This window comes from Pelodiscus sinensis, chromosome 16 (genome assembly GCF_049634645.1).
Source record: "Pelodiscus sinensis isolate JC-2024 chromosome 16, ASM4963464v1, whole genome shotgun sequence".
Classification (NCBI taxonomy): Eukaryota; Metazoa; Chordata; order Testudines; family Trionychidae; genus Pelodiscus; species Pelodiscus sinensis.
In genome coordinates, this window is record NC_134726.1 from 39,884,198 (window position 1) to 39,911,549 (window position 27,352).

Genomic DNA, 27,352 nt, shown 5'->3' on the forward strand with positions numbered 1-27,352 from the left:
CCAGCTGCCCAGCTCCACAGGTGATGGCAGCCCTGCCTGGCAGGGAGCCCTGAGCCTCTGCCTGGGGGGCTGACCAATCACCTGTGGAGCTGAGCAGCTGCATGGGCCCTCCTTCCCTTGGGGGGGGGGGGGGGTTACCACTGTATCCTGCAGCAGAGCTGGGGCCTCCGACTCACCTGCACTGCTGCGTGGAGCCAGGACTGCGCCCTGGGGAACGGGGCCAGCCCTGGGGTGAAGCCTTTTCCTCCGGGGGGGAGGGGTTCCATTGCTTGGCCTCCCGCAGTGAGACTAGGAAGAGGCCATTTCCTCAGGCTGTCTAGCAGGCAGCAATCCATCCCTCTGCCCACAGCGAGTCTCATGGAAAGAACTGAGGGGGGGCCTTGTCTCCCCTGGCTGTGGCTGTAGCCCCCAGGCAGGGCCAGAAGCCCCACACTCCAGCAGTGGGACTTGGCCTTGTTACCCCTCAAAGGGCGGGTTACTAGCCAGGCCCCTCGGGAGCAGCTGCCCCTCGCCTGGTGCTCTGGGTCAGTACGGGACAGGCGCAGAGAGGGCGGGTTTTCCCCGGTGAGATGCAGTAACGGGCCCTGCAGGGCGCCTGGGGCTAACCAGCGTGACTCTAAAAAACAACCAAGGGGCTGGTAGCACTTCACAGACGAACAGAACCTGCCGCCGGGCTCGCGAGCGCACAGGCACAGCCCACCTCCGAGCAGGGTCAGTTACAGGGTGTCCCGTCCCCCCGCTCTGCTAGGGAGGCAGGGGGCTGCTTCGGGATAAAAGTTAGACACGGAGCCTGTGTGGGGCAGCAGCTCTAGGGGAGGATTGCCCCCTCCCCTTCTAGCACCAGAGAAGAGGCGAGGGGGGAACTGCTTAACCTCCAAGCTAGTCTGAACCTGAGGCTGCCCCCTCCCCCCACAGTGCCTCTGTGACCCTGCCGGGGGGACTGGATATGAAACATCCTTCACCGGCAGGCCAGGAGCTCAGTGTCACCCTGCACTGCCCAGCACTGAGCCAGCAGGAGCCAGCTGCTGCTCCTTCACCCTGGAGACCCCCAGCCCCACATGCCTGGAAATTGGTACTGCCCCGTGGTTCCTGTCTTGCGGCTGGGGCAGTGCTGCTAGCTGTGGCCGTGTCAGCGCTTGTCACATCTGCCTGCTGGTGCTGGTCAGGCGCCTGCTATCGACATGCAATAAAACCGCCTGGTGTCCGTCAGCTGAAGCCAGGAGGTGGGTTATTAACCACGGCTGGTGGACAGCTTCAGCACTGGCGAAGGAGGCAACATCCTCTGCGTTTGGAAGGGACGATGCTCCACTGCGGGAAGCAGCCAGCAAGCCATGGCCCAGGGCAACTGCTTGGAGAAGCCTCACAGAGCCCCCGTGTCTGCGCTCTCAGCTGTTCCCTCTTGCTCCTGCCAAATCCTGGACCTGGTCAGAGTTCCCTGTCCCAGCAGCGTGAGGGCAAGCGGCACGTTCGGCCCACGGCCGCGAGGGGGGAGAAGTGGCCGTTTCTCAGGAGGCTGACAGGATGCTTTGATCTGGAAATGGGGCCGTGGGCTCTGGGCTCCATCACGTTCTACCTTCACTCCTAGAGCTGAGCCCTTGGGAGGCCTGGTCCAACCAGGCAGCCTAGCCTGGCCATGAGGCTGGGGACAGAATCCCCCACTGGGACTCTCCCGGGCTGCAGCTTTTGTCCACAAGGGTTCAATATCTGAACCTGCACAGACCATCCCACCCTCGGGAGCAGGCCACCCTCCCCCGTGATCATTGGTCAGTCACTCCAGTGGACAAGAGCTACCTGGCGTGGAGCCAAGCCTTGACGATGCTTCATGGGCAGGTCTATAACGAAGGCCTGAGCTGTGGTGCTAAGGAGCCCAAAGGACTCCCCCTGCTCTCCCCCCCCTCCCGGGCAGGGCTGAACATGCACATTTTGGGGCCCTGCGGGTTGGAGCTGCAGCTCCCAAGCAGGTGGGTCAGGTGTTGCCACAAGACCAAACTTTCAAAACCATCTGTATTTACAGCGTGCGGTACAACACGTTCCCGGCCGTATCGAATGTTCTGCCCAGCGCCCCGGTGCAAGCCGCTTGTCACCACAGGAACAGCCCTCGCACCAGCTCCATCAAAGCCCAACCCCCACGCCCCAAGCAGCAGGCAAGCAGAGCTAGCAGAGACTGTCAGGCCTGGGGCCCTGAGACCCCAGCAGCGCGTGCCCCCCGGGCTGCTGAATGCAGAAGGGGCTCAGAGACACGTTAGCGAGTCTCCCGTAGCGTGAGCTGCAGCCTGGCCAGGACTCAGCCCCGCAAGTGCCACCCAGCTCCGGGGAGAGGCCGGTCTCAAGGCCTCAGCCCCCTCTGCCGACGGGTACTCTTCTGTCCTGGCGGAGCTGGAGCAGGCCTCGTTAGTGGGAAGGCTCCCGGGGTCTCTCCTCCCCCCTCCCTCGGCCTAGGCCCTTGAGTGAGAACCAGCGGGTGCAACGCCTCACTCAGGATCCTTGGCCTGCTCCCAGCCAGGCCCGGCCTGTCCTGGAAGGAGGAAAACCAGGAAATGCTCCCACCGTCTCCATGGCAACTGTTCTCTTGGGCACGGCTCAGATGTGGCCTCTGCAGGGAGATTCTAGATGGGATGCTGGAGCAGCTGCAAAAGGATTCTCGCGATGGGAGACTGGAAGCTGTGGCCTTTCCTGCAGCTTCTTGGGGGCCCTGGGAGAGCGGGGGCCAGTCAGGCCTTACGGACCAAGGGGGGCGCTCTGCCCAGAGGAGAAGGTCCCCCTCTATGCATGAACAGAAAATGGGGGGCTAATCACTGGAGGCCTCGCGGTCAGCGGTGGCGGCAGGCATGCCTCTCAGACCTTCCCGCCTGTGAGCTGGGCTGAGAACAGGGGAGCTGGTCAGTCAGCCACGCACACAGGGACTTCATCACTGCAATTCTGGGGCAGCCTCGCCCGCGTGCCTCCAGAGCTGGGCAAGGCCACTCCTTGAATGGCCCCGGTGGGGACAAGAGGCACCAGGAGGTGCTCCTGCACCCAGGCCCTGCGCTTACATCCCGCAAGCTGAGCTGCCACAAACCCTCTGTGCCCAGCCCCGGCGAGCTCCTCCTGGCCATGCAGCAGAGAGAACCCTCCTCTCAGAACTGCGTCCTCCAACTTCTGTACACAAAACACCCCGCCCAGGCCCAGGCGGGTGGGAGGCCCAGACAGGGCCTAAGCGCAGATCCAGTGTCACGACCACGAGTCCAGCCAGGCACAGGGAAGTTCTGAACAGGCCGTTGGACGCCAGCTTCCAGCGCAGCACGGAGAGGAAGCAAGGAGAGACGTGTGCTGCTCTAGCAGACGCACATAGGCAAGCAAGGGCCCTGCGGGTTCCCCTTCTGATGCGCAAGGGCCGGCCTGGGAAAGACAGGGTCTTGGAAGCAAGATGTAAAGACGGCGAGGAGTCCTGTGGTACAGGACTCCTCGCCGCTTTTGCAGATTCAGACTAACACGGCGACCCCCTGATACTTGACAAGATGTAAAGAGACTCCAGAAAGTCGATGAAAAGCAGTGAAGTATCTTGGTGCAGCTGGTAACGTGATGGCTGCCAGGCTACAACCCTACAGGAGTCTCATTCTAATCCCGCCCCCCATATCTTCGGGGCAGAAATGCCTTGTCACGGAGCTTAAACCAAACCTTTCGATGGGGATGAAATCCAGTCAGGGATCCCCCAGAGACTGCACACACGTGCCCAGCTCTCCAGGGGTGGCTTTGCTCGGGAGTCCCAGCGACCTAGTCTGGGTTGAAAGCTTTACGCTCACTCAGGCCATGCACTTGGGAAGGCTGAGAGAAGCGGCTGCCCTCTGGGTATGCAGAGCTTCCCTGCCGGCTTCAAGCCCGCTAGAGCTCTTTTCCCTAAGGAAGTGGGGGCATGGCCGCCTGGGTTCAGCAGGTGTATTCGGGAAGCAGAAATCACCTGTCCCTAGCTGCTGCCTTAGTTGGCCTTGACAGACCCATTTCCCACCATGCACTGCAGTCTGCGCCGATCCCTGGACACGTCACTTCCCTCGGCGATTTTTCGTTCTCCGAAATGGTTCAGGCTCAACACCGGCAGCGACCGAGCAGCCTGGACATGCACTGGAGCCAGGCCCCTGCCGACTGGGGATAGAAAATCCCGTTTAATTAGCTAACTGGCCAAACTGTATGTTGAACCGGTTAACGGATTACACAGCGGTGAGTGGGGGGCTGCTCCAGCCCCCACCGGTTACCCATAACCAGGAAGTCTCACCTTGGTTAGCCCCGCACATCCCTACTGCTGAGTCAGCAAACACAGGTGCTAGGCTGGCTCTTCGAGCCAGACCCCTTTGGACATGGGACAGTTTAAGAGGCGCCTGCTCTGGGGAAGGGTCCAGCCCCGAGGATTCAGGGCGCTGGAGGAGCCAGTGGGACTGCATGCGTATCGAGAGCAACGAACTACTCAGAGACCCTTGTGCCCAGTCAACACACGTGCGCAGAGCAGAAGTGAAAGGGTCTGTCGGACTGGCTAGCAAGCCACTGACATGTCCTGCGTCTGCCCTGGACTGCAGCGGGAAGAGCTCCAGTGATGCCCTGTAAGTACCGTGGCCAGGGCAGCTTCCATTTAAAAGCCGTTCCCAAGAGAGGGACTCACCCCTTCAAGCCATCTGCAGAGTCTGTTCCCCACCCACGAGGAGTCAGCTCTGGGCGACTGAAGGAGCAGCCCCAGACAGACACACCAGCCAAGCAAACTCCCTTGCGTTCCCAGCCCAGGCCTCTCCCTGGAAAAGGAGGCCATGACCTCCCCAGGGCACTAGTGCAAGGGAGCATCCAGAGATGCCCTCCAGCCGCTCTCCGGGGCAGCAGCGCGCCGGGGGGGGGGAAGGGGAGAGGGCGGGTTGTGAAGCTGCGTAGGTCGGTGGGACACAATCCTGCAGAGATCTCTGCATTCGAAAGAAACAATCGAGGCCCTTGTGGCTGATCCATCGGCCGGCTGGGATCTCTGTTCCCTCAGGCTGCCCTTTGGCAGCATAGACCCGGCTCTAAGTTCTCTCCCAGCTGTGGCTTCTCCTCTCGTGTCCAAGGTCTCCGGGCTGCTGGAGGTAGTAGGGGTGGAAGGGCCGCTCCGTGGCACAGCTCTGCATGGCTGAGTGCGTGTGAAGCAGCAGCCAGGGGAAGCGAGACGTGAAGTACTGAACAAACTCATCAGGAATGGCCCCGAGCGTCTCCTGCACGTCGGCCGGCAGCTCGTGGTAGTGGTGCTTCTGCGTGGGGAACAGGGAGATGGCACATGCTTACCGGGGTCACTGCCCGGGCAGGCTGGAGCCTGCGCAGCAGGGGGCTGACGCACCTTGTTCCTCATGGCTCGCAGAAGGTCCCGTACCGAGCTGCCCTTATACGTGCGGAACTTCCTCAAGTCTGGAAAGAGCCAGAGATCCAAATAAGCATCCGCAAGGCTGGTCTCTGCAGTAATTTGCAGCAAGGCATCAGGGCGGGAAAGGTTCCAGCGGGGCATGCACTGCCCTGCGGGACAGTCTCCCCAGGGAGAGGCGCTTGGGGGATGTTAGACGGACAGAAGAGACCACCCAGAAGAGCCCCGCCCTGCGGAGGGGAAGGCAAGCGGGATTCATCCTCCGTTCTGGGTCCCTGGGTTTCCAGCCGCCCAGCAGCCACTGCTGTCCGGCAGGAAAGGCGGCGGGAGCAGGGGAAAGCTCCAGTAAAATCTCGGCCTGGCTCTGCGTGCGATGGCGCCGTGAGCTTAGTGCCGCGCGGTGAGCCGGTCCCCTGGGCCTTTACCTGTCTGCAGCGGGACGGAGATGTGCGCTCTCCAGTTCAACCTCACGACCGAGGGCCCCCCAGACTCCAAGGCAGTGAGGATGGGTCCCTCCGCAGGCTCCTTCTCGATACGGTCGCTGACGTCCTGCGCACCAGAGGGGGTGTCAATGGAAACTGCGCTTTGTCCCGGAGTCGCCCCGTGCCGCTGCTTCCAAAGGCAGAGGGACCCGCGGGGGAGGTGGAGCTAGTTCTGCTCAGCACGGGGGGGCAAAGGACGCTAGCAGTTCGGCCACCCCCAGGAGGGGTTCCTGGGATTCGGGCTGCAGCGAGGTCTACAGAAACTGGCTCCCTGCCAGGTCCCAGCCTCCAGCACGGTGAGATGGGGGGATCTGAAGCTGGTTTTCTGAGCAGAGACAGCTCCATGCCAAGGCACGTTGCTCCAAGCAGGGCCGCTGCTCTTTGCTCTCCTTGCATGACCAACGGCTCACCACTGCCGCCCCCACGCTGTGCAGTCAGCCGGCCCTGGCAAAGATCCTGAATGCGGGGGGCAGGGGCCGATTTATTCACATAATTTTTGCTTCCAATTCGATCTATTTGATGCCTCTCCACATTTTCAGTTTTCAGTGTGCTGTGGAGTTCTGCACCAACATTGGAAAAGGTACAGAAAAGGGCAACAAAAGAGATGAGGGGTTTGGAACGGGTCCCCTATGAAGACAGATTAAAAAGACGGGGACTTTTCAGCTTAGAAAAAAGAAGGCTAAGGGGGGATGTGATAGAGATCTATAAAACCATGACTGGTGTGGCGAAACTGAATAAGGAAAAATTATTTATTAGTTCCCATAACACAAGAACTAGAGGAGTCACCAAATGAAATCAATAGATATCAAATTTAAAACAAACAAAAGGGAGTATTTCTTCACATGATGCACAGTTAACTCGTGGAACTCCTTGCCAGAGGATGTAGTGAAGACCAGGTCATTTAACAGGGTATAAAAGAGAACTAGACAAATTCATGGAGGACAGGTCAATCGATGCTTATTAGCCAAGAATGGTGTCCCTAGCTTCTGCTTGTCAGAGGCTGGGAATGGGTAACGGGGGAGGGATCACTTGATTCCCTGGTCTGTTCACTGCCTCTGGGGCACCTGGCCCTGGCCACTGTGGGCAGACAGGACACAGGGCTGGATGGACCTTTGGTCTGACCCCGTCTGGCCATTCTGACATTCTTATGACAACAGCGGTGTCAGGGGGATGCTGGCGATTTGACAACTGGCTAGGGGACAGCTCGGGCTTCTGGCAACTTGAACGGCACCGGGAGCAGCCTGGCACTGTGGGGTCCCCATATGGCTGGATGTGTCTGACAGAGCTGGTCAGCAGTGAACCAAACTGTCATGTGTAGGTTCCAGGGCCAATATTTCACTGAGCCGACGGGGACAGTTGACACCCCCCTGTGCTTTGCTTTCAGGCTAGCTGCAGACTCAGCCCCGTGCTGCTTATGCTCAGACCGTATTGTTCAAGGCCCTGGTAGCCAAACGGACTAGAAAAGCGCTGGCTGCTTGTTTGAACGGAGAACTCCGAATGTGCAGCATGGAGCGGATCCCGCAGCCAAGAATGGGGGCGGGACAAAGGGAGCCCTGCTCACAAAAGGGCAGATTCGCTGCAGGAGGCGGCTTTTATAAGCACAGAGCACCCAACCGGCGGGGCAGCTGGGAGTCCCCGGCTGCGGGGAAAGCCCCAAACCGCTTGTTTTCGTAGGCCACAGACTAGCGTTCAGTGCTGGGTTTGGAAATGGGACAGCGGCGCGGGGGCCAGAGGGGTCTCACCTGGAAGAACTGCAGCTGCTTCTCCCGGCTCCAGAAGAAGGGATGCACGAGGACCTGTGGGGCCGAGGGGCGCGCCTGGGCTTCGCTGCTGATCATCACCGAGATCAGTTCCCTTGCAACCACGTTGTCTTGGGCGGGAGCGAGAAAGCAGAGAGCAGGTTACTCACACCCTGGGGCTGAAGGGAGCCTCCCACGCCTCACGCCCACGTCAGGAACGCTCTCGCTCTCTGTCCCGCGCCTTCCCCGGGAGGGAGTGTGCGCGTGCAGGGCCAAACCTGGACCCCTGCGAGACCATGAAATCAACCACCGCACACCCAGCCGCTCGTCTCGCCGCACTCTCCACCCCCTCCCCATGGGCACGCGATGGGCAAAGGAGCCTCGCAGGCGCTGGGAATAGGAGGAAGGTCGAACAGGCTGTGGGGGCGGCTCAAAGGAGGAGCCCCACGGCTCAAGACGTGTCCAGCTCATTAGCTGCAGGCCCGGAGATGACCCGGCTCGGGGTAGCCCGGTACCATCCCGGAGCTCTCCCATTGTTCTAGGGCTCTGGAGCCGCTGTCGGGGGCATGCAGCATGGGACAGCGAGTCAGGACCCGGGCTCTGTGGCGACTTCCTGGGGGGCTGTGGACAGGCCGTCCCATCCCTCTGGGCGTCGGGCTGCCTCTCTGCACAGTGGGGTCAGCAGCGCTGGCCGGCCGGCCTTCCCCAGGCTAGGATGAACCAACCTCTGCACCGTGAGCCCAGAGCCCCCCACGGGGCCAGAGCGGGGCCTTACCGTGAGTGTCTTCCGCCAGCCAGGCCAGCTGGGAGGTGCCCTGCAGGATATTAGCCTGTCGCCGCAGGCTGTCCCCGAAGGGGTGCGCCCCCCCTGACAGCACATAGTAAAACACGCAGCCGGCTGAGAAGACGTCCACTGCGCACGTCTGCAAAACACAACGGGGCAGGGAGCGCTCAGGCCCGCTGACCCCCTCGGCTCTTTCTGCAGAGAACGCCGGGTGCCAGAGATTCAGCCAGGCAAGCCCATAACTGGCGCTCCAGCAGCAACCACCCCGCGGGCTCTCCGACCGGCGCAGAGCCGCCTGCTGGGACGGGACGCCTCTCTGCAGAAGGGGGCTGAGCAGCAGTGCTGGCCGTACGCTCATAGCTCTCTCTGGGGAGCAGGGCCTGTCTGTCTGCGCTGCCCCCAGGGCACTGGGAACCAGCCCTGCCTTGTGGGGGCAGAAAGACTGAGAGGAGAGTTTAAAGGCTCCCGGGGGCGCCGGGCTCCCACCTGTGGCCTTTGTGGGGGTTTCCAAGTTGCCACGGCCAGGCGCAGGGTTTGTGAAATGTGCCCAGCCCCCGAGGCACCTGTGGAATGAGACCCAGCTGCCCAGAGCAGTAGCACAGGGACAGCACAAGCGCTTCCCGAGCACTAACGCCAAACTGTCGGCTTCTCCAGCAGCGACTGAGGCCCCGGCTCCGACGGCAGCCACCTCCCTCCCTCGGGGGGCTCGGGGCGCCCCTGCCCTGCAGCAAAGCAGCAACTGGCATCCCAGGCGGGCGCAGCGCGAATAGCCCCGGGCTGGAGCCGGCAGGGGGCCGTGCAGGCCAAGCCGAGCTGAGGGGACTCACCGGGTTCTCCTTCGAGTCCTCGCACAGCAGCTCGGGGGCGATCCAGCCCTCCGTGCCCGGAATCCCCGAGCGGAGGCTGAAGCTCTGCCGCCCCCCCTGCAGCTTCTTGCAGAGGCCGAAGTCGGAGATGACAGCCCGGACCTGCCCGTGGCTGTTGGGGGCAGAGATGAGGATGTTGCAGGGTTTCAGGTCCCGATGAACTGAAAGACACAGGGCCCACGCTGAGCGGGATGGCCTGGAGCTACAGCGTCACCACGGAGGAACCTGCCTGGCCCCCAAGCCGCCGAGCCGTGTGGCTCAGCAAGCCGAGGCCTGCCCCTGGCGGTTCAAGTCCTGCACCCGGGTCCCGGGCTGGAGAACACCCTGCCCCAGACAGGCCCCTAGGCCTGGACCTGTTGCCCGAAGGCACCGGGGGCAAAGCGCCGTCTCACCTATGCCGAGGGAGTGCAGGTGCGCCAGGCCGGACGTGGTCTGGTGCAGCAGGGACACCGGGTCCAGGTTGCGGCGGTCGAAGCGGGGGCTCTCCACGTACTGACAGCAGAGGAGACACAAGCCAGAGAGGAAGCTCGCCCAGGTCTGCACCCCACCCCCGTCAGACTCACAAGGGCTCTTCCTTCCCAGCTTCACTCCCAAGTGTGGGCTCCGCATTCCCGGCGGCACCTCCCCGTGCACCCGCCTGCAGGGGCCTCCCAGGCCCCAGGAGAGCAGGACCTGGCCCGCTGGGCTGCCCCAGGGGGCCCGAGGACACTGGCAGAGGGGATGGAACTAGCATGTGACGGAGACGGGGGCCTAACGTGGCCATTTCTATTTGCCTTGGGCCTTGGAACACCCCAGGGAGGGACACAAGAACCGTCCCATTTTCCATCCCCTCCTTTGGCAGGCGGAGCAACCGCCGAGCCAGACGGGGCCTTTGGGATTCGAACTGCCTCTCGCCCCCAGCACGCCGGCTGGGCCATTGCGACAGGCGCTGAGGCCTTCCAGGAGGCCCCACGCCCTGCGGTGCGCTGCAGACAGAGCCGGGGGACTTGGGGCGAAGGGCACCTTGTGGCAGTGGCCCCGGGCCCTGCGGGTGCGCTGCAGACAGAGCCGGGGGACATGGGGCGAAGGGCACCTTGCGGCAGTGGCCCCGGGCCCTGTGGGTGCGCTGCAGACAGAGCCGGGGGACATGGGGCGAAGGGCACCTTGCGGCAGTGGCCCCGGGCCCTGCGGGTGCGCTGCAGACAGAGCCGGGGGACTTGGGGCGAAGGGGCACCTTGCGGCAGTGGTCCCTGGCCCTGTGGGTGCGCTGCAGACAGAGCCGGGGGACATGGGGCGAAGGGCACCTTGCGGCAGTGGCCCCGGGCCCTGTGGGTGCGCTGCAGACAGAGCCGGGGGACTTGGGGCGAAGGGGCACCTTGCGGCAGTGGCCCCGGGCCCTGCGGGTGCACTGCAGACAGAGCCGGGGGACTTGGGGCGAAGGGCACCTTACGGCAGTGGCCCCGGGCCCTGCGGGTGCGCTGCAGACAGAGCCGGGGGACTTGGGGCGAAGGGCACCTTGCGGCAGTGGCCCCGGGCCCTGCGGGTGCGCTGCAGACAGAGCCGGGGGACTTGGGGCGAAGGGCACCTTGCGGCAGTGGCCCCGGGCCCTGCGGGTGCGCTGCAGACAGAGCCGGGGGACATGGGGCGAAGGGGCACCTTGTGGCAGTGGCCCCGGGCCCTGCGGGTGCGCTGCAGACAGAGCCGGGGGACATGGGGCGAAGGGGCACCTTGTGGCAGTGGCCCCGGGCCCTGCGGGTGCGCTGCAGACAGAGCCGGGGGACATGGGGCGAAGGGCACCTTGCGGCAGTGGCCCCGGGCCCTGCGGGTGCGCTGCAGACAGAGCTGGGGGACTTGGGGCGAAGGGCACCTTGTGGCAGTGGCCCCGGGCCCTGCGGGTGCGCTGCAGACAGAGCCGGGGGACATGGGGCGAAGGGCACCTTGCGGCAGTGGCCCCGGGCCCTGCGGGTGCACTGCAGACAGAGCCGGGGGACTTGGGGCGAAGGGCACCTTGCGGCAGTGGCCCCGGGCCCTGTGGGTACACTGCAGACAGAGCCGGGGGACTTGGGGCGAAGGGCACCTTGCGGCAGTGGCCCCGGGCCCTGCGGGTGCACTGCAGACAGAGCCGGGGGACTTGGGGCGAAGGGCACCTTGCGGCAGTGGCCCCGGGCCCTGTGGGTGCACTGCAGACAGAGCCGGGGGACTTGGGGCGAAGGGCACCTTGCGGCAGTGGCCCCGGGCCCTGCGGGTGCACTGCAGACAGAGCCGGGGGACTTGGGGCGAAGGGCACCTTGCGGCAGTGGCCCCGGGCCCTGTGGGTGCGCTGCAGACAGAGCCGGGGGACTTGGGGCGAAGGGCACCTTGCGGCAGTGGCCCCGGGCCCTGCGGGTGCGCTGCAGACAGAGCCGGGGGACATGGGGCGAAGGGCACCTTGCGGCAGTGGCCCCGGGCCCTGTGGGTGCGCTGCAGACAGAGCCGGGGGACTTGGGGCGAAGGGGCACCTTGCGGCAGTGGCCCCGGGCCCTGCGGGTGCGCTGCAGACAGAGCCGGGGGACTTGGGGCGAAGGGCACCTTGCGGCAGTGGCCCCGGGCCCTGTGGGTGCACTGCAGACAGAGCCGGGGGACATGGGGCGAAGGGCACCTTGCGGCAGTGGCCCCGGGCCCTGCGGGTGCGCTGCAGACAGAGCCGGGGGACTTGGGGCGAAGGGGCACCTTGCGGCAGTGGCCCCGGGCCCTGCGGGTGCGCTGCAGACAGAGCCGGGGGACTTGGGGCGAAGGGCACCTTGCGGCAGTGGCCCCGGGCCCTGTGGGTGCACTGCAGACAGAGCCGGGGGACATGGGGCGAAGGGCACCTTGTGGCAGTGGCCCCGGGCCCTGCGGGTGCGCTGCAGACAGAGCCGGGGGACATGGGGCAAAGGGCACCTTGTGGCAGTGGCCCCGGGCCCTGCGGGTGCGCTGCAGACAGAGCCGGGGGACATGGGGCGAAGGGCACCTTGCGGCAGTGGCCCCGGGCCCTGCGGGTGCGCTGCAGACAGAGCCGGGGGACATGGGGCAAAGGGCACCTTGTGGCAGTGGCCCCGGGCCCTGCGGGTGCGCTGCAGACAGAGCTGGGGGACATGGGGCGAAGGGCACCTTGCGGCAGTGGCCCCGGGCCCTGTGGGTGCGCTGCAGACAGAGCTGGGGGACATGGGGCGAAGGGCACCTTGTGGCAGTGGCCCCGGGCCCTGCGGGTGCACTGCAGACAGAGCCGGGGGACTTGGGGCGAAGGGCACCTTGCGGCAGTGGCCCCGGGCCCTGCGGGTGCGCTGCAGACAGAGCCGGGGGACATGGGGCGAAGGGCACCTTGCGGCAGTGGCCCCGGGCCCTGCGGGTGCACTGCAGACAGAGCCGGGGGACATGGGGCGAAGGGCACCTTGTGGCAGTGGCCCCACGCCCTGTGGGTGCGCTGCAGACAGAGCCGGGGGACATGGGGCGAAGGGCACCTTGTGGCAGTGGCCCCACGCCCTGTGGGTGCGCTGCAGACAGAGCCGGGGGACTTGGGGCGAAGGGCACCTTGCGGCAGTGGCCCCGGGCCCTGCGGGTGCGCTGCAGACAGAGCCGGGGGACATGGGGCGAAGGGCACCTTGCAGCAGTGGCCCCGGGCCCTGCGGGTGCGCTGCAGACAGAGCCGGGGGACTTGGGGCGAAGGGCACCTTGCGGCAGTGGCCCCGGGCCCTGCGGGTGCGCTGCAGACAGAGCCGGGGGACTTGGGGCGAAGGGCACCTTGCGGCAGTGGCCCCGGGCCCTGCGGGTGCACTGCAGACAGAGCCGGGGGACATGGGGCGAAGGGCACCTTGCGGCAGTGGTCCCAGGCCCTGTGGGTGCGCTGCAGACAGAGCCGGGGGACATGGGGCGAAGGGCACCTTGCGGCAGACAGAGCCGGGGGACATGGGGCGAAGGGCACCTTGCGGCAGACAGAGCCAGGGGACATGGGGCGAAGGGCACCTTGCAGCAGACAGAGCCAGGGGACATGGGGCGAAGGGCACCTTGCGGCAGACAGAGCCGGGGGACATGGGGCGAAGGGCACCTTGCGGCAGACAGAGCCGGGGGACATGGGGCGAAGGGCACCTTGCGGCAGACAGAGCCAGGGGACATGGGGCGAAGGGCACCTTGCGGCAGACAGAGCCAGGGGACATGGGGCGAAGGGCACCTTGCGGCAGACAGAGCCGGGGGACATGGGGCGAAGGGCACCTTGCGGCAGACAGAGCCGGGGGACATGGGGCGAAGGGCACCTTGCGGCAGACAGAGCCGGGGGACATGGGGCGAAGGGCACCTTGCGGCAGACAGAGCCGGGGGACATGGGGCGAAGGGCACCTTGCGGCAGACAGAGCCAGGGGACATGGGGCGAAGGGGCACCTTGCGGCAGTGGCCCCGGGCCCTGCGGGCGCGCTGCAGCTGCCTGGCTCACCTCCTGCAGCGTGGCAGAGCAGAGCTCAATGGCGATGTAGTGGAACTGCCTGTCCTTCTCCGTACAGAAGTAGCGCACGACATTGGGGTGCTCGTCCGACTCCCGCAGCAGCTGGACCTCCCGGTCGAGGAGGTGAAAGCACTCGGGCAACAGGCGCTTCACAGCCACGTCCCGGCCGTCAAACCGACCCCTGGGACCAGAGGAGAGCGCCGCCGTCACCCCGCCTGCCTCCAGCCAGGCCAGAGGCGCCCGAGCGCCGGCCACAGGGAACATCCAGCCAGCAAAGACGGGCGCCCGTGGGCTCCGCGCGACATCGGGCGCCGCGAGGGTGGCCGGGCCCAGGCCCACGTCGCTGCAGCCCCGGAACAGGCTGGGTTTGGGGAAACCTCTCCTCAGCAATCAACCCCCAGCTCCCCGGCCTTCAGCGTGCGCTGGGGCCTGGGACCGGCGCTGGAGCAGCAGCCTGGAGGGTTCACTGGGCATCGGGCAGACCAAGGACGGCGCCAGAGCAGCGCCCGGGCAGGCTTCCTCGCGTGCCTCCATGCCAACCCGGGGGGGGCTCAGCCCTGGGCCGGGATTGCCGGGGGGGGCTGTGCCCGCTGAGCCGACACAGGACTGGGAGATGCCAGCTTGGTCCGACGGCGGGGGGAGAGGAAAGCGCGAAAGCCCCTGCTACAGGCCCTGCCAGACCCACCCCTAAGGCCCTTCCAAGCCAGGCCCGCCTGGCTCCCAGCTCCAGGGAGGACTCACTCGCCGCTGCCCCAGACCCGGCCTGGCCTGAGCACAAAGCAGGGCACTCGGGGAGCTCACCTGAAGACAAAGGTCCCCCTGGCTCCATGGCCCAGCACTTCCTTGGGGTTAAAGGAAACCGTCCCAACGACGGTCACATCTGGCTCTGCATCTGCAGAGGGCAAGAGAGTGAACATCGCTCGCCCTCCCCTCGCCTGCCTCTCGGGCCCGTGCAGCCCAGCACCAGCTCCCCGGCCTGCCCCACGGGAGAGCCCCCGCAGAGAGCCTGGGGAAGACGCTATCCTGGCCTGAGCTCTAGAGCCTGGTGCTGCCCCTGAGCCTCGGCTTCTCCCCTCCAACACCGGCCCCCGTGCTCTGGGACGGGGACATGACCACAGCCCTGCCAGCCCCTCCCCCCCCGCACAGACCTTCTGCCGCTCCGGACGCAGCCCGGCCCTGGTCCGCCAGCCCGTTGGGGAGGCCCTTCAGCGAGGACGGGCCTGAGCTCGGGGACAGCTGCAGAGACGTTCGCTGGCTTCCCCCGCGAGACTCCTCCGAGCCGGGGGGGAGAGCGTCCTCGGAGAGCCGGCCTGGGGAGAGCGGCCGTCGCGGCGCCAGCAGTGTCTGGGGCACAAACATGGATCCCTCAGTCCCTCGCAACGGGGGGGTGCAGCCGAAGCGACTGGGCGCCCCGAGGGCAGCGCCGCGGCGATGCCCCTTCCCCGCCGCAGGGAGGGAGCCAGGCCAACCCCCTTGTGGGATCAGTCGGCTCCAGCAGGGGCGGGCTCTGCTGGCCCTCGAATGAGCAGAGCTGCGGGGCCGGGGCGCTCAGGACGGGGGGAGCAGCGCGTGCTGCAGGCCACGACTCGGGACACGGGAGGTTCTGGGGGCCAGCAGGGCTCCTCGGGGGCTGCTGATCCCTCCGGCAGCGCGGAGAGGGCCTGGGGACAGTGACGCCCCAGCACCCGCAGGCCGTGCGACCCAGACGCTGTGCAGCGAGGAGAGAGGGAGGCTGCGGCCGCCAGCAAGGGGCACCCGGAGAGAAGAAACGCGCATTCACCCTGAGTCCGACGCTTAGGAGCAGAACGGCCCCGCCCAGCAGCGCTGCGGTGACCACGAGCTCCCAGCTGCCTGACGCGGGGTAGATTTCCGTCTGCTCGGCCGGGGGCGGGTCCCCACGGTGCCGCCCATGGCGGGCTGGATCCTCCACGCCGTTCGGAGTCAGGAACTGCAATTCAGAGCCAGGGTGACCGGTTCCACCCGGGGATCCCCCGCAGCCCGTGCTCTGCCCCCGGTGCCCCACCGCGGCCCGCCCACGCAGGGATGCAGGTGGAGCAGGCCTCCGATTCCTCGCCGCTGGGCAGACCCCACCCGCCGGGACTCGCCCGCTTGCTTTGCACACGTGACCTCTCTCCCTGCCCCGCTGGGTGCCCCCGCGTGCTGGGCCCAGGCCCCAGCAGACGCCCCACTCACGTCATCGAACAGAGTCCTGCCCGGGGCGCTGGTGGGGATGATGGCTTCCGTAGTCTTCCTCAGGGTCTCCGGAAAGGCTCGCAGCATGGTGGTGTGGACCACGGGAGGCAGCTCGTGGTGGCCTGTGGGCGGAGAGAGCTCAACAGACCCGAGTCCCGCTCAGTCCACTCCCAGCTCCGCACCGCGCGGGAGGGGGGCGGCCAGGGCGGGACACATCTGGGCCTCACGCAGGAAGGGGATCAGAGCAACACCCGGCTGGCTCCCACCCTGGGACGAGCAGGGACCCCCAGGGGGCAGAGCCTCACCCACGGGGGAGGGGCCCCCAGCAGACCCCCTTCGGCAGTGACCTCTTTAGAAAGTCCGCAGCCTCAGGGCCTGCCCCACTCGCGGGCAGCGACCCGGCAGCCCTTTCACAACACGGCACGAGCGTTCCAACATGCTGGGGCCCAGCGGTGCCCCTCGACCGCAGGGCTGCGCGCACGCCACGGGGGCAGCGCAGGCACCGGCTTAGCGCCGGGCTCAGGGTCTGCGCGCACCAATTGGGTGCAGCAACAAAGTCACTTGGCCGAGACTCTGCCCCCCAGGCCTGCGCGGGAAGCGGTTCCGGGAACGGGGACCCCACCCCGAGGCCCCGCGGGGTCTGGCGGGTGCAGGTCACAGCCCGGGCTTTGCGGGAAGGGCGTGCAAAGCCGGTGACTCTGCCCCGCTGAAGAGCCCCTGGCCGGCCCCTCACCAATGAGAAGCCACTCGTTGTGCAGGGGGCTGGAGCTGCCCTGTGGGTACTTGACGTCGGTGCTGGGTGTGATCTCGCACTCGCCAGACTCTCTCACCGTCACGTCGTCCGTGGTGGGGCCGTCGATCCTGGCCAGCGTGATGCCCTGGGGCTGGAGAGTCAGACGGAGCAGGTTGGCACTCGCCGCGCCTTGCCTTGCCAGCCAAGGGCCCGGGGGCAGGAGGAGAGGTGGGATACTCACCACCAGTGCCACGCTCTCGTGGACCAAGGAGGTCAGGGCGTAGAAGCCGGCTGCATGCTTCCCCACGTACAGCGTCGGCCTGCGGGCAGAGACAGGTTAGCCCAAGCCCACGCCATCATGTAGGACACAGCGAGGCACATGAATGCAGCCAGCCCCCCTGTGAAATAGGCTGGGGGGTCCCCCAGCTACACCCCTGCTTCTGGGAAACAGCCAGCTCCAGGAAAACCGTCTGATCTCTCTTAGCTGTGATTCCACCCCCAGCAAATTCCCAGGGAACCCTGGTCCTCTCCCACATTAACTCCATCTCCGTCCCCAGGTACGGGGCACCCCCGAGCACGCTGTGACCCGCCAGCCCAGCCTGGCAGGCCCCTGAACCACCTACAGCAGCTGGGTCTTGGTCCCAGAGAAGTCCTTCACGGCCTGGTAGTTCCACTTGATGAGGCGGATGTCCTGCGAGTGGAAGGTCAGGTAGCGCAGCGTCTCCAGGGCCACGTTGAGGTGGGGCACCCGGCGCAGACTGTCTTGGTTCCACGTGTACAGCCCCACCACAGGGGAGCCGTAGTTCTGCATCCACAGGACGTCCCCGCTCTCCTTGTCCACGGTCACCACCAGCCCATCCCCACTGGAGGCATAGTGAGCCATCTCTAGCCAGGGACACGAGGCAGTTAGGGACACGGCATTTCCTGAGGGAGTCATCCTCCCTCACCCCGTTCACAGCCCTTCCTTCTCCTCCGTCGGGGATGCTGTCCACGGAGCCTACCGGTCACTGGGTCACCGCGAGGCGCAAACGTCCCCCATCCTCATCCCGCAGGACTCCTCCAGCCAAACCCAGGCTCCCCTGATTCACGGGGGAACCATCCAGGACACGGGTGCCCTTTAGCAGTGAGCAGCTGGCACAGCGCTTGTGACAGACACGTGCCACCGGCTGCTTCCAGTCAAGCTCTGGTCCTGCAGGCTGCCCCCACGGCCACTGGCCTGCAGCCCACTGCTGTGGGGAGAAGGGCTCCCCCCCGACACAGCACTTCCGGGAACGGAGAGCCGCCACGCGGGGACAGAGCTGCTCAGGGCTCCGTGTGCAGGCAAAGCGGGTCAGGAGCTGATCGCCACCGAGTCATTCTCCCCTGGAAAGCCGAGACAGCCGCCACCCACTGCACTGCCCAGGGACTCACTGTAGTCGTGCGCCTCATCGTAGAGCTCGGCCGAGTAGTCGTGGTAGGTGGCGTTCCAGCGCAGCTCCCGGGACTTGGTGTCGTACATGGTGATGACGTATTCTGGGGGTCAGACAACAGCAACCACGGTCACTGCTCAGCTGCTCACACCAGAACGAGGGGCCTTCCAAAGGGAAGGGCCAGGGGAGCAGGAAGGGATGTTGATCAGCCTAACTACCTCAGAAGGGAATCCTCCCTCAGAGCTAGATAACTCCTCCAGTCAGGAGAGGGGACAGGAGCCGGGAGGGGCGAGGAGAGGAGGAGAAGAGAGGAGAGGTGGGGAGGGGAGAGGTGAGAGGAGTGGAGAGGGGCGAGGAGAAGGGAGAGGAGTGAGGGGAGGCAGGGAGAGGGGCGAGGAGAAGGGAGAGGAGTGAGGGGAGGAGAGGTGGGGAGGGGAGAGGTGAGAGGAGTGGAGAGGGGCGAGGAGAAGGGAGAGGAGTGAGGGGAGGCAGGGAGAGGCGGGGAGGGGAGAGAGGAGAAGCGAGGAGAGGGGAAGGGTGTGCCTCCCCCAGGAGCCATGCACGGAGGTCAAGGAGCATTAGAAGGGCTACAGGGATTGTCCCTTTCCACAGGGTAACCAAAAGTCTCCGCTCCCCATTGCCAATGGGAAAGCAGAGCTGGGCATCTGCTCCCACAGCAGGTATGGCTGGCAGCCTGTCCAGACACCAGGAGCGCCCCCTCGGCCCTCCGCTCTGCGCCTGCAGCCAGCAGAAAGGGGGCTGGGCTTACGGGTGCGGCCGATGTAGAGGAGAGGCGTCGAGGGGCACAGACCATCCCAGGCCTCTGTCGACAGCGTCGTCTGCTTCTCTCCTGACTTGGGGTCCACGACAAACCATGTGTCCTGCTTCTTCCCTGGAAAGTTCGAGATGCCCCTCAGCCTCCCATGTCCCGGGTGCTCTTCTCTCCAGGTTCTCCACTTTCCCCAGGGTCCTTAGGCCCTCTGCTAGGCAACATCAACCCATCCCCCCCTTCGGCCAATCTCCAGTCACTCCTGCTGCCCCCAGACGGATCACCTCTGCCCCGCTCCAGCGCCCTCCCCCTTCCCGGGGGGTCGGCACGTTCCTGCGCAGACTCCGGTCCTGCCCATCTGTGGCGTGGCTCCAACCGGGAGCGGGCTAGGTCTGCACACGGATCCGCACCCCACGGATGGAAACCCGTGCACTGGCTGCCTGCCCCACGGTCCTCTCCCTCCCACGCCCCAGCTGCAGGGGACAGCGTGGAGGGGGCGCGGGAATGGCTGCCTTATGCACAGAGAAAGCCCCATCTCTCCCGCCGGAGGAGGCTGGTTCGTACCCGTGTAGAGGACCCCATCGGAGCTGCGGCACGGCGAGGACTGGACCAGCTCTGGGATGGTGAACGGGAGTTTCTGTAACAAACGGAGCAGCCTGTGAGTGACAAAGAGCCCGGAGGCAGCCACGTGCGCTGGGCCTTTTACCTGTATGAGCCCATCCTCCAGGTCCTCCCCACCTCCCGGCCTTTGCAAGAGCCTTGGGGCATGGGGCAGTGCAAAGAGAGACCCCAGCCACAGGAGGGGCCCTGGGCGGGGCTGAGCAGCCAAAGCAAACCCACAGGGCCTTGCTGTCTCCCCACAGACCCATCTAAAGGAGCCGGGGTGAGTGGGAAGAATGAGGCTCTCCCGCTTCCTGCAGAGCTGCCACCTCCTGCCTCTTTGCATGCCAGGAAGGAGGAGGGGCTCTCACTAGCCACCCCACCCCCACGTACTGACCATCAGGCCTTCTTTGTTTTTGCCTCCCAGGACGTACAGGCTGCCATCATTGGGGTCTGGGAGAAACGCCGGCCTGCAAGGAAGGAGAGGGACATGCCAGCCAGGGCCTGTGTCAGGGCCCAAGCCCGGCACCCACAGGGGTTAGAGCAAGGATCCCGCTCCGCAGGCTAGTGCCTGACTGGTCACTCCAGGGCTGCGGCTCGAGGGGGCGTGACTCTCCTGGCATGGGATACCAAGCCGGATCAACTACTGGTCTGTCCGCTACGGCAGTTCCTACACAGCCACTCCACCTCTGCCCCATTCTGCTCCAATCCCCTGGAGTCACTCCAGTCACCTCCAGGAACTCCCCCTGCTGTTTCAAACCGTGGCACAATTTCCCCTTGTGTCTCATACAGGTGTGGTGCGTCCCTGCGCGTGGTGAGACAGCTGCCACTTCCACCCTGAGAGGTGGCTGCAGGCTCAGCGGTGGGGGGAGGGATTCCCCCCTTGCTATTTGTAGCGGTTCAGGGCTCCTTGGGGCGGAAAGTCAACCAGGAAAAGTAACTAAGGGTACATCTACATTGTGGGGCTTTTCCGGGATACCAGAAAAACAGGGAAGGTGTTTGCTCGTTTGCTTTTTTTGCGGAAGAGCAAACGTGCTTTTTTGGGGAGCCCTGCCTGCCTCATCTCTGATAAATAAGGGCTCCTCCGAAAGAAGGGGCTTTTCCGCTCTTTGGCCCAGTCTACACGGGGCCAAATGGTGGAAAAGCCTCTTCCAGAGAAGCAATCGGAAAAAGCTACATAAACTGCGGAGCGCCAGTTGCATAGCGTTTCCGGAAACCACCCTACAGTGTAGACCGAGCCTAAGAGTGAATGAAGTCTCTGAGCCTCCATTTCCTCTTTCTGCGCCTCCCTGGGGAGCACCAGAGGGCTCCTGAGCCAGGGACTGCAGAGGCCGGGGAGGATGGAAGCGCTAAGCTTTGCCGGGCAGGGCACCTGGGGCAGGGAGCTGACACTTACTCTGCCACGTAAACAGGCACCTGAAGAATGGGATCTGAAAGAGAGAGTGAAACCAGACACGTCAGTCGCAAGCTCAGGGCCCGGCCAGAGGGACCACGTGGCAGCACTCACAGCAGGCTTTGTAGTCACATGGGTCCGACCACCGATCAGTTACCTATTTGCATTTCAGACCCAGCCAGGCAGAGCTGCTTGTGGGGGGCTGCCCAGCAGGGCCTGGACTCCCCTGAGAACAGCAAGAGCCCTGGGACTGGCTGGGGCAGGCAGCAGGGGTCATTCTCCAGGGCCGGTGCTCAGAACAGTGCTGGGAGGGGAGGGAATGTCTCCAGCCCTTCTCGGCCAGGAGGAAAGTCTCTGGGATAGGGCCTCCCCCAGACACTGAGCCTCAATAAACACCCGACAGAGTCACCGCTCACCATCCTTCAGCGTCCACTTGATGTCACCCGTCTTCTTACTCACAGCGTGAAGGCTCCCGTCCAGGGTGGACACAAAGAGCAGTGTTTCTGGGACAGTCACGGTGCTGCCAGTGAGACACTGAGGGCAGAAATGTGGCAGAGATCATATAGCGCCTGATCAGTACCCGAGATCCACACGCCCCGGTGCACACAGCTCCACTGCGCCGCCTCCGGCCTCGGCGGGTCAAGAAATGAGGGGAGGAGGGCTCCCCCAGACCGATACCGCCTCGTACTGTAAGCCCAGCCAGTCGCAAATGATGCAAGGCCATGCGGGGAGACACTGATGAAACCCCACATTCAGGAACTGATCTACGCAGGGTGTTCTCCCTACGGAGTCCACGCTGCCGTGTGACTGGGTGTCTGCCCCTTTGCCAGCCAGGGGCCTGGGCCCGCCAGCCTTGTCTGGAGAGCCCTTCGAAGAAGGGGCCCGGCTGAGAGAGCTCATTGCTCCTGCAGCAGGGGCAGAGGCGAGGGGCCTGCAGCCTGATCGGGATGAGCTCTGAGTTACCTTGGGGCATGTTTGACACATAAAATGTGCCCTGAAGGCAAGTCTGGGCCGATCCTGGGGGTATTCCCCCCCATGGGACAAGGTGCTGTGCTGCCAGGCGCACACTATAACAGTGGTAGCCCCCCCAGCAGAAGTAAACGCCAGTCGCCTGCTTAGACAGCTACTCCCCCCTCCTGCTCCAGGGCTGGGAACTGAAGCCCAGGGGCCTGACTCCCAGTCCACTACGCAGCTGGATTTGTTGACAACACTGATCCGGAGCGCTCAGAGCGTTTACACCCGAACAGTGTTTACACAGCAAGAGCCAAGCCTCCAAGGCCCCTCCCTTCTCTTCTTAACTTGGGTTTATTAGCAGCCTTCTCTCCCGCCAGGGTGTAAACCTGCTTGTGCAGCCAAATTCCAGTTTGGCTCTTTCCATTCCACTCCCGCAGGCCCCCTGCGCTTCTCCAGTTCCTGTCTCAATGGACATTGTTGAGCTACGGGTTGGGCCCCAGAGGTGGCTGCGTTTCCGCAGGCCTATAAATAGAACCAAGCGAGACCCATGGCAGATTGAAGCCTACCAGCGTCTGCTCAGAACGCAGTCTAACATGGGGCCAAGGGGAGATCTATACCAGCAGGCTCCTCCTCCTGCTGCTGCTGCTGCTGCTGCTGCTGGGGACGACCTATAGCTGGGTCCTAAACCAGATTTCCCAGGGCCTCGTTAAAGGTGGCACAAGCGTCCCAGCCACTGGCCTCTCCCAGGAGCAAACTGGCTGAGCTGCTTTTCCTGCCAGAAATGCCAGTGGTGCTGGCTCAGAACTTTAAGGCAAAGGATTTTAGTGACCCTGATGCCGAGATGGTAACCTCAAATCTCCCCCAGAAACAATGGTATCCCTGTGTGCATGACTCACCCTGGCAGTGCCAGCTCACACACTGCACCTTCCCCACACATCCAGCCACACCCCTCGGCAAACAGGACAAGGCTGAGCAAACAGCACTGCCGGACGCAGGGAGGGGGGGCTGCCAGGCGGAGGAGGGAGACACCTGCTTTTTCCTGCAGCTCAGGAATCAGAACAAGGGGTTGAAATCCTGCTAATCAGCCCCCTGCTCAGAACACCAGACCTCCCGGCTTCCCGTGCAGCTCATAAGCCAGGAACAGCAGGTGTGCTCCACACCGCGTTCCCGGAAACGGCGCGACCGTGGCCTGGAATACGGAGGTGTCCCTGCTTGGCTCGTGGGCACTGCCAGGCAGTGATCAAGTAGGCAGCCTTACCTAGTGGCTCCCTGGGCCACCTGTCTGCCTTGAATTGTGGACGATGTCAGCTGGTGACCCAGTTCTCACCTCTCCTTCCCTAGGGCTATTAAATACACCTAGCTGGCAAAGCACAGCCCAGACGCAGCAGAGCGGAGAGAACAAGAGCAGGAACTAGCCAACTGCCTCCAGTAGCCTGTGGGGACGCTGTGCAGGCAATCTCTGGGGCTGGGGGGGGCACATTCTTCCTGCAGCCATTGTCTGCTGAAACTCACCCAGCTGTAACTACCTACATACAAAAACTCTCCTCACCCGGCCCAGCTCAGAAGTCACTGGGTCAGCCCACTGACTCTCCTCCCTCAATCCACCTGGCAAAGGTGCTTACTGGCTCACTCCCTGCCAGCCCCTCACCTAGCGTTCTCCTGTCTAACTCGAAGTACTTTTAGTGCTGGCTCAGCAGCCCTCCCTTTACCACAGGCAGCAGCAGGACAGGTGTCTCCTCGCTGCACCTCGGCCATCGGTCTCTCCCCCTTTGCCCCCCGTGCGGCAGGTGACGAAGGCGGCTGTCAGACTCCTGGCCTGCGCAGCGCTCGGCCTCTGCTGAGACTGCAGGTGAGAGCAGAGGCCAGTGGAGACGGGGGCTCTTGTGGGAAGCCACCCGCCTGCTGGAAACGGGGCTGAGAGCCCCCAGACTCATCTCACAAAGGCCCCTGAGCAGCCAGCCGCCACCGTGACATCCTCTGCCCTGCTTGTCTAGTCCGTGAAGGAGCCCAGGGCAAGGGGCTGCCCAGCCACAGCCCCAAGCCCCTGCACAAGTCTCACCGTACCCCCGCAGAACCACCCCACTAGCCGGCCAATCGGAGTAGCTGCCATTGAAAACCAGGGTTCTCTGTTTACAATTCTTCGGCTGCCATGCACGATGGGGAAATGTTCTGGCCAGTCTTATTACCCGGCACTGAAAGGTGCCGCTGGACAGCCCTGCAGTTCCTAACCCCAATTTTATCCTGTTTCCCTGCGGGTGTAAAGGGGCAGGAGTTTTCTACCAAAGCCCCGGAGCAGGCATTGCTGCAGCTGAACTAACTTCTCAAGGAATGGGGCGAGCGAAGGCGACGCAGGACACTTCTCTCCGGACTCTGCGGAGGCGTCTCCACTGCAATCAAACACTTGCTGTGGGCCTCTGTCAGCTGACACGGACCAGCCACTGGTCCACTGCAGTGTGGACAAACCCTCGCAGGGCTACGGTATCAGCCCGACAGCCCATCAGGGATCCATTCAAAACCCCACCATGGCACACAGCCCTGGGCTTTGTGGCCGACGGGGCCCTACTACCAGCGGTGCTGGCAAGCTGGCACCCGAGTACCCTGGCAAGCCCTTGACCCAGCAGCGGGATGAGAAGAGGCGGGAGGTGATGGGTTCTGCTCTTGCCTCGCGGCACGGCCCATGGGCACTGCTGAGCCTGCGGAGCAGTACTCCATGGGGACAGGACGGCGCTGTTCCAGGTTCCGGCCAAGGGGCCAAGCTCTCCTCAGCCTGCCCCTGGCAGAAAAGGGTCACAAACAAAATGTGCTTGACGGCATGAACTGGGGACAACTCGTGGTTTGGCCACCGTGTCCTCAGTCAGCGTTGCCGGGGAAGCTGGGGGCACCGCCCCTGAGCGCAGCCTGGAAGGGCACTTTGCTCCTGCCCCCCCATCCGCCAAGCCTGTGCTGGGACATCTGGGATGGTGCAGATTGCCCCTAGCTCATTCGGGATCCGCATCGCTCCCCATCCCTCCCCACCAGGGCTGAAACACGGGACAGCAGCTATCCAAGAATGTCAGCCAGGTAACCGGGCACCTGCAGCACCCGAGGGAAACCAGCAGCTTCTCCACCCTCAGCATGGTGCGCTTAGCGCCCTCAGGGGCTCCTGACAGACACAGTAATACAGAGTTACCCTGAAACTTCCTCCCTCTCCGCTCCTCCCCTGCCTCCTGGGGCCGGCCCCACAGCCCCCCCCCCCCGACAGGCCCCCTGCCTCCTGGGGCCGGCCCCACAGCCCCCCCCACTGACAGGCCCCCTGCCTCCTGGGGCCGGCCCCACAGCCCCCCCCACTGACAGGCCCCCTGCCTCCTGGGGCCGGCCCCACAGCCTCCCCCACTGACAGGCCCCCTGCCTCCTGGGGCCGGCCCCACAGGCCCCCCCCCGACAGGCCCCCTGCCTCCTGGGGCCGGCCCCACAGCCCCCCCCCACTGACAGGCCCCCTGCCTCCTGGGGCTGGCCCCACAGCCCCCCCCCCACTGACAGGCCCCCTGCCTCCTGGGGCCGGCCCCACAGCCCCCCCCACTGACAGGCCCCCTGCCTCCTGGGGCCGGCCCCACAGCCCCCCCCACTGACAGGCCCCCTGCCTCCTGGGGCCGGCCCCACGGCTCCCCAGGGCCCCCTCGCACTAACAGCCCCTCTCCCGCAGGGGGCGACCCAGAGGCCCCCCGGGGCGGCCTTTACCTGCAGCAGGTGCGCCAGCGCCCAGAGCCGCAGCAGCAGCCCGGCCCTGCCCATCACGGTGGCCGAGCCCGGCGGGGGCTGACATGCTGCTGGCCGGCCCCAGGCCCCGCGCCGCTAGCGCCCGCCCCGCATGCCTCCCGCAGGGCCCGGCCGGTCGCGCAGCGGCGGCGAGTGACTCTCCGCGGAACCAGGATGCGGGGCCAGCCCGCCCCACGTCAGCCGGGGCGGGGCCGCCCAGCGCCTTGTCCCAGCCCCCGGCGTCCCGGGAATCCTCCGTCCTGCCCCCCGGCCCATGGCCACGGGAAAGCAGCCGGAGCGCCCCTTCCCACGGCCCCTCCGCCGCCCTGCAAACCGGGCTCCCGCAGGACAGCGCACGTGGCTCCGTAAACAGCGCGGAAAAGCCACCGAGGGGGAGCGATTGTAACGGGGGCGGCTCGCACCCAAGCAATCACCCCCCCCCAACTGTACTTTAACGGGGGGGGGGGGCATGGATGTGGGAGAGACCGGGAATGAACGCTTCATTTACTGCCTGGAGGCGAAGGGGACTGAGTCTGAATCGGAACCGTTTTTGCTTCCTGCACAGTCTGTGCAGCTACATGCACCCGCAGAGCGCCCGAGCAGCAATTTTCTCCCTAAAACTGAACTGCAGAAAAGTTAGGTGACTAGCAAGTGGCAAGCTACGACCCCTCCCCCCAGTGGAAGAGACTGTACAGTCCTCTCCATCAAGTCAGACTTTTCTTCAAGGGCTCGCTGCCTGTGGGACTTTGGACAGTTTAGCTCATACTCTTAGGTGCTTACACTTCCAATATGTGTGCATTCCACAGGCCCAGTCTATCAGTGAAAACAAATCCTAACCGGATTTTTAAGCATCAGTTAGTATGCCAGAAGTCACAGCTCTTTTGTTTGTAACAGTACAAGGAACAAACCAGGTAGCGAATTCATCCCTAGACAGAACCCAGTATTCAGCACAGCCACTCTCCTCTACAGAAATGCCAACAGGTATCACTAGAATTCCGGCTTCTCGAGCATCAGATCAAGGAGCATGGGAAGGCGAGTGAAACAGAGAGGACGTATACACTGTGCACCACAGGCTTGCCTTTGGCATGGAGAATTACCTTCCCCCCCTTTGGTACTAGGATAATTTCTACTTTGATCAACTTGCAAGAGTTATGAATTTACCAGTGGCTGGTAAGAATACAGTTTCTCCATTATTTTAATGGAATTAAAAGGGTGAAAGAAGAAAAAATGAAAGCCAGAATGCAAGCACGAAAACCTGCAGAGGGACACGTTGTGGAGAACACAGTAAAGGGGCGGGGGAAGAAGCACACACTCCTAGCTATGTCTACACTGGCAGGTTATTGCGCAAGAAGGGCCATTCTTCTGCAGTGTCCACACTGCCCACTCGCTCTTGCGCAAGATTTACAGTAAAGCGTGGTAAGAGAGGGCTTCTTGCGCAAGAGCTAACCTCTTTTTAAACAGGTGTAAGTCTCATAGACTTTAAGATCAGAAGGGACCATTATGATCATCTAGTCTGACCCCCTGCACAGTGCAGGCCACAGAATCTCACCCCCCCCCCCAGAACCCTTGCACAATATGTTCTTGTGCAAGAAGCTGCCAGCGTAGACATAGCTCTAGGGTTGCCAGGTACTTTCACAAAAAAATCCCAAACATGGCGGGGGAGGGGGAACCAAATTTGTTGAGCAAAAAAAAAAAAAATCCCCCTTGGCCTTCTATCCAAGAAAAACAGAAAATACATTTTTTTTAAGTGGACAAAAGACAATTACCAGGCTGTCTGGGCAAACACCGGACACCTGGCAACCCTACACCCTTCCTCATAGATTGGGGAGTGTAAGTAATGCAGTCTGCGCTATACCAGTCAGACTAGATGATCACTATGGCCCCCTTCTGTTGTTGGTACCTATGAAGATGTTCTC

General features: G+C 64.0%; 1 protein-coding gene across 5 annotated transcripts; it reads right to left on the reverse strand.

Moving 5' to 3' along the window:
- Positions 1-27,296, reverse strand: ERN2 (endoplasmic reticulum to nucleus signaling 2). 5 transcript variants are annotated; one of them, XR_012896221.1, is made up of 23 exons: positions 25,419-27,296; positions 21,164-21,281; positions 20,751-20,784; positions 19,752-19,824; positions 19,319-19,391; positions 18,755-18,877; positions 17,987-18,088; positions 17,200-17,461; positions 16,818-16,896; positions 16,577-16,727; positions 15,844-15,965; positions 15,431-15,598; positions 14,799-14,994; positions 14,452-14,542; positions 13,642-13,831; positions 9,611-9,710; positions 9,180-9,379; positions 8,344-8,491; positions 7,572-7,699; positions 5,773-5,896; positions 5,327-5,394; positions 3,938-5,240; positions 4-3,378 (listed from the first exon to the last, which is right to left on the reverse strand). XR_012896221.1 is itself a non-coding variant. In XM_075899935.1 (22 exons), exons 1-22 carry the CDS (start codon positions 25,470-25,472, stop codon positions 5,019-5,021), a joined length of 2,826 nt encoding a protein of 941 aa, XP_075756050.1. In that variant the 5' UTR covers positions 25,473-27,296; the 3' UTR covers positions 3-5,018. The 5 variants fall into 5 exon arrangements, 4 of the variants coding, with proteins under 4 accessions (XP_075756051.1, XP_075756050.1, XP_075756053.1 ...); XM_075899935.1 differs by having other exon boundaries at positions 3-5,240; XM_075899936.1 differs by lacking the exon at positions 18,755-18,877 and having other exon boundaries at positions 1-5,240.
- Between the last annotated feature and the right edge of the window lie 56 nt (positions 27,297-27,352).

What these genes read in the sequence shown, in the direction of transcription:
- ERN2 (XM_075899935.1), bottom strand. Translation starts at nt 25,472, where the DNA reads ATGGGCAGGGCCGGGCTGCTGCTGCGGCTCTGGGCGCTGGCGCACCTG. An exon ending in CGCTGGCGCACCTGCTGCAG is followed by an intron (nt 21,282 to 25,418) that starts GTAAAGGCCGCC and finishes TTCTGCCCTCAG; the next exon opens with TGTCTCACTGGCAGCACCGT. An exon ending in TGCGTCCGGAGCGGCAGAAG is followed by an intron (nt 14,543 to 14,798) that starts GTCTGTGCGGGG and finishes TGCCCTCTGCAG; the next exon opens with ATGCAGAGCCAGATGTGACC.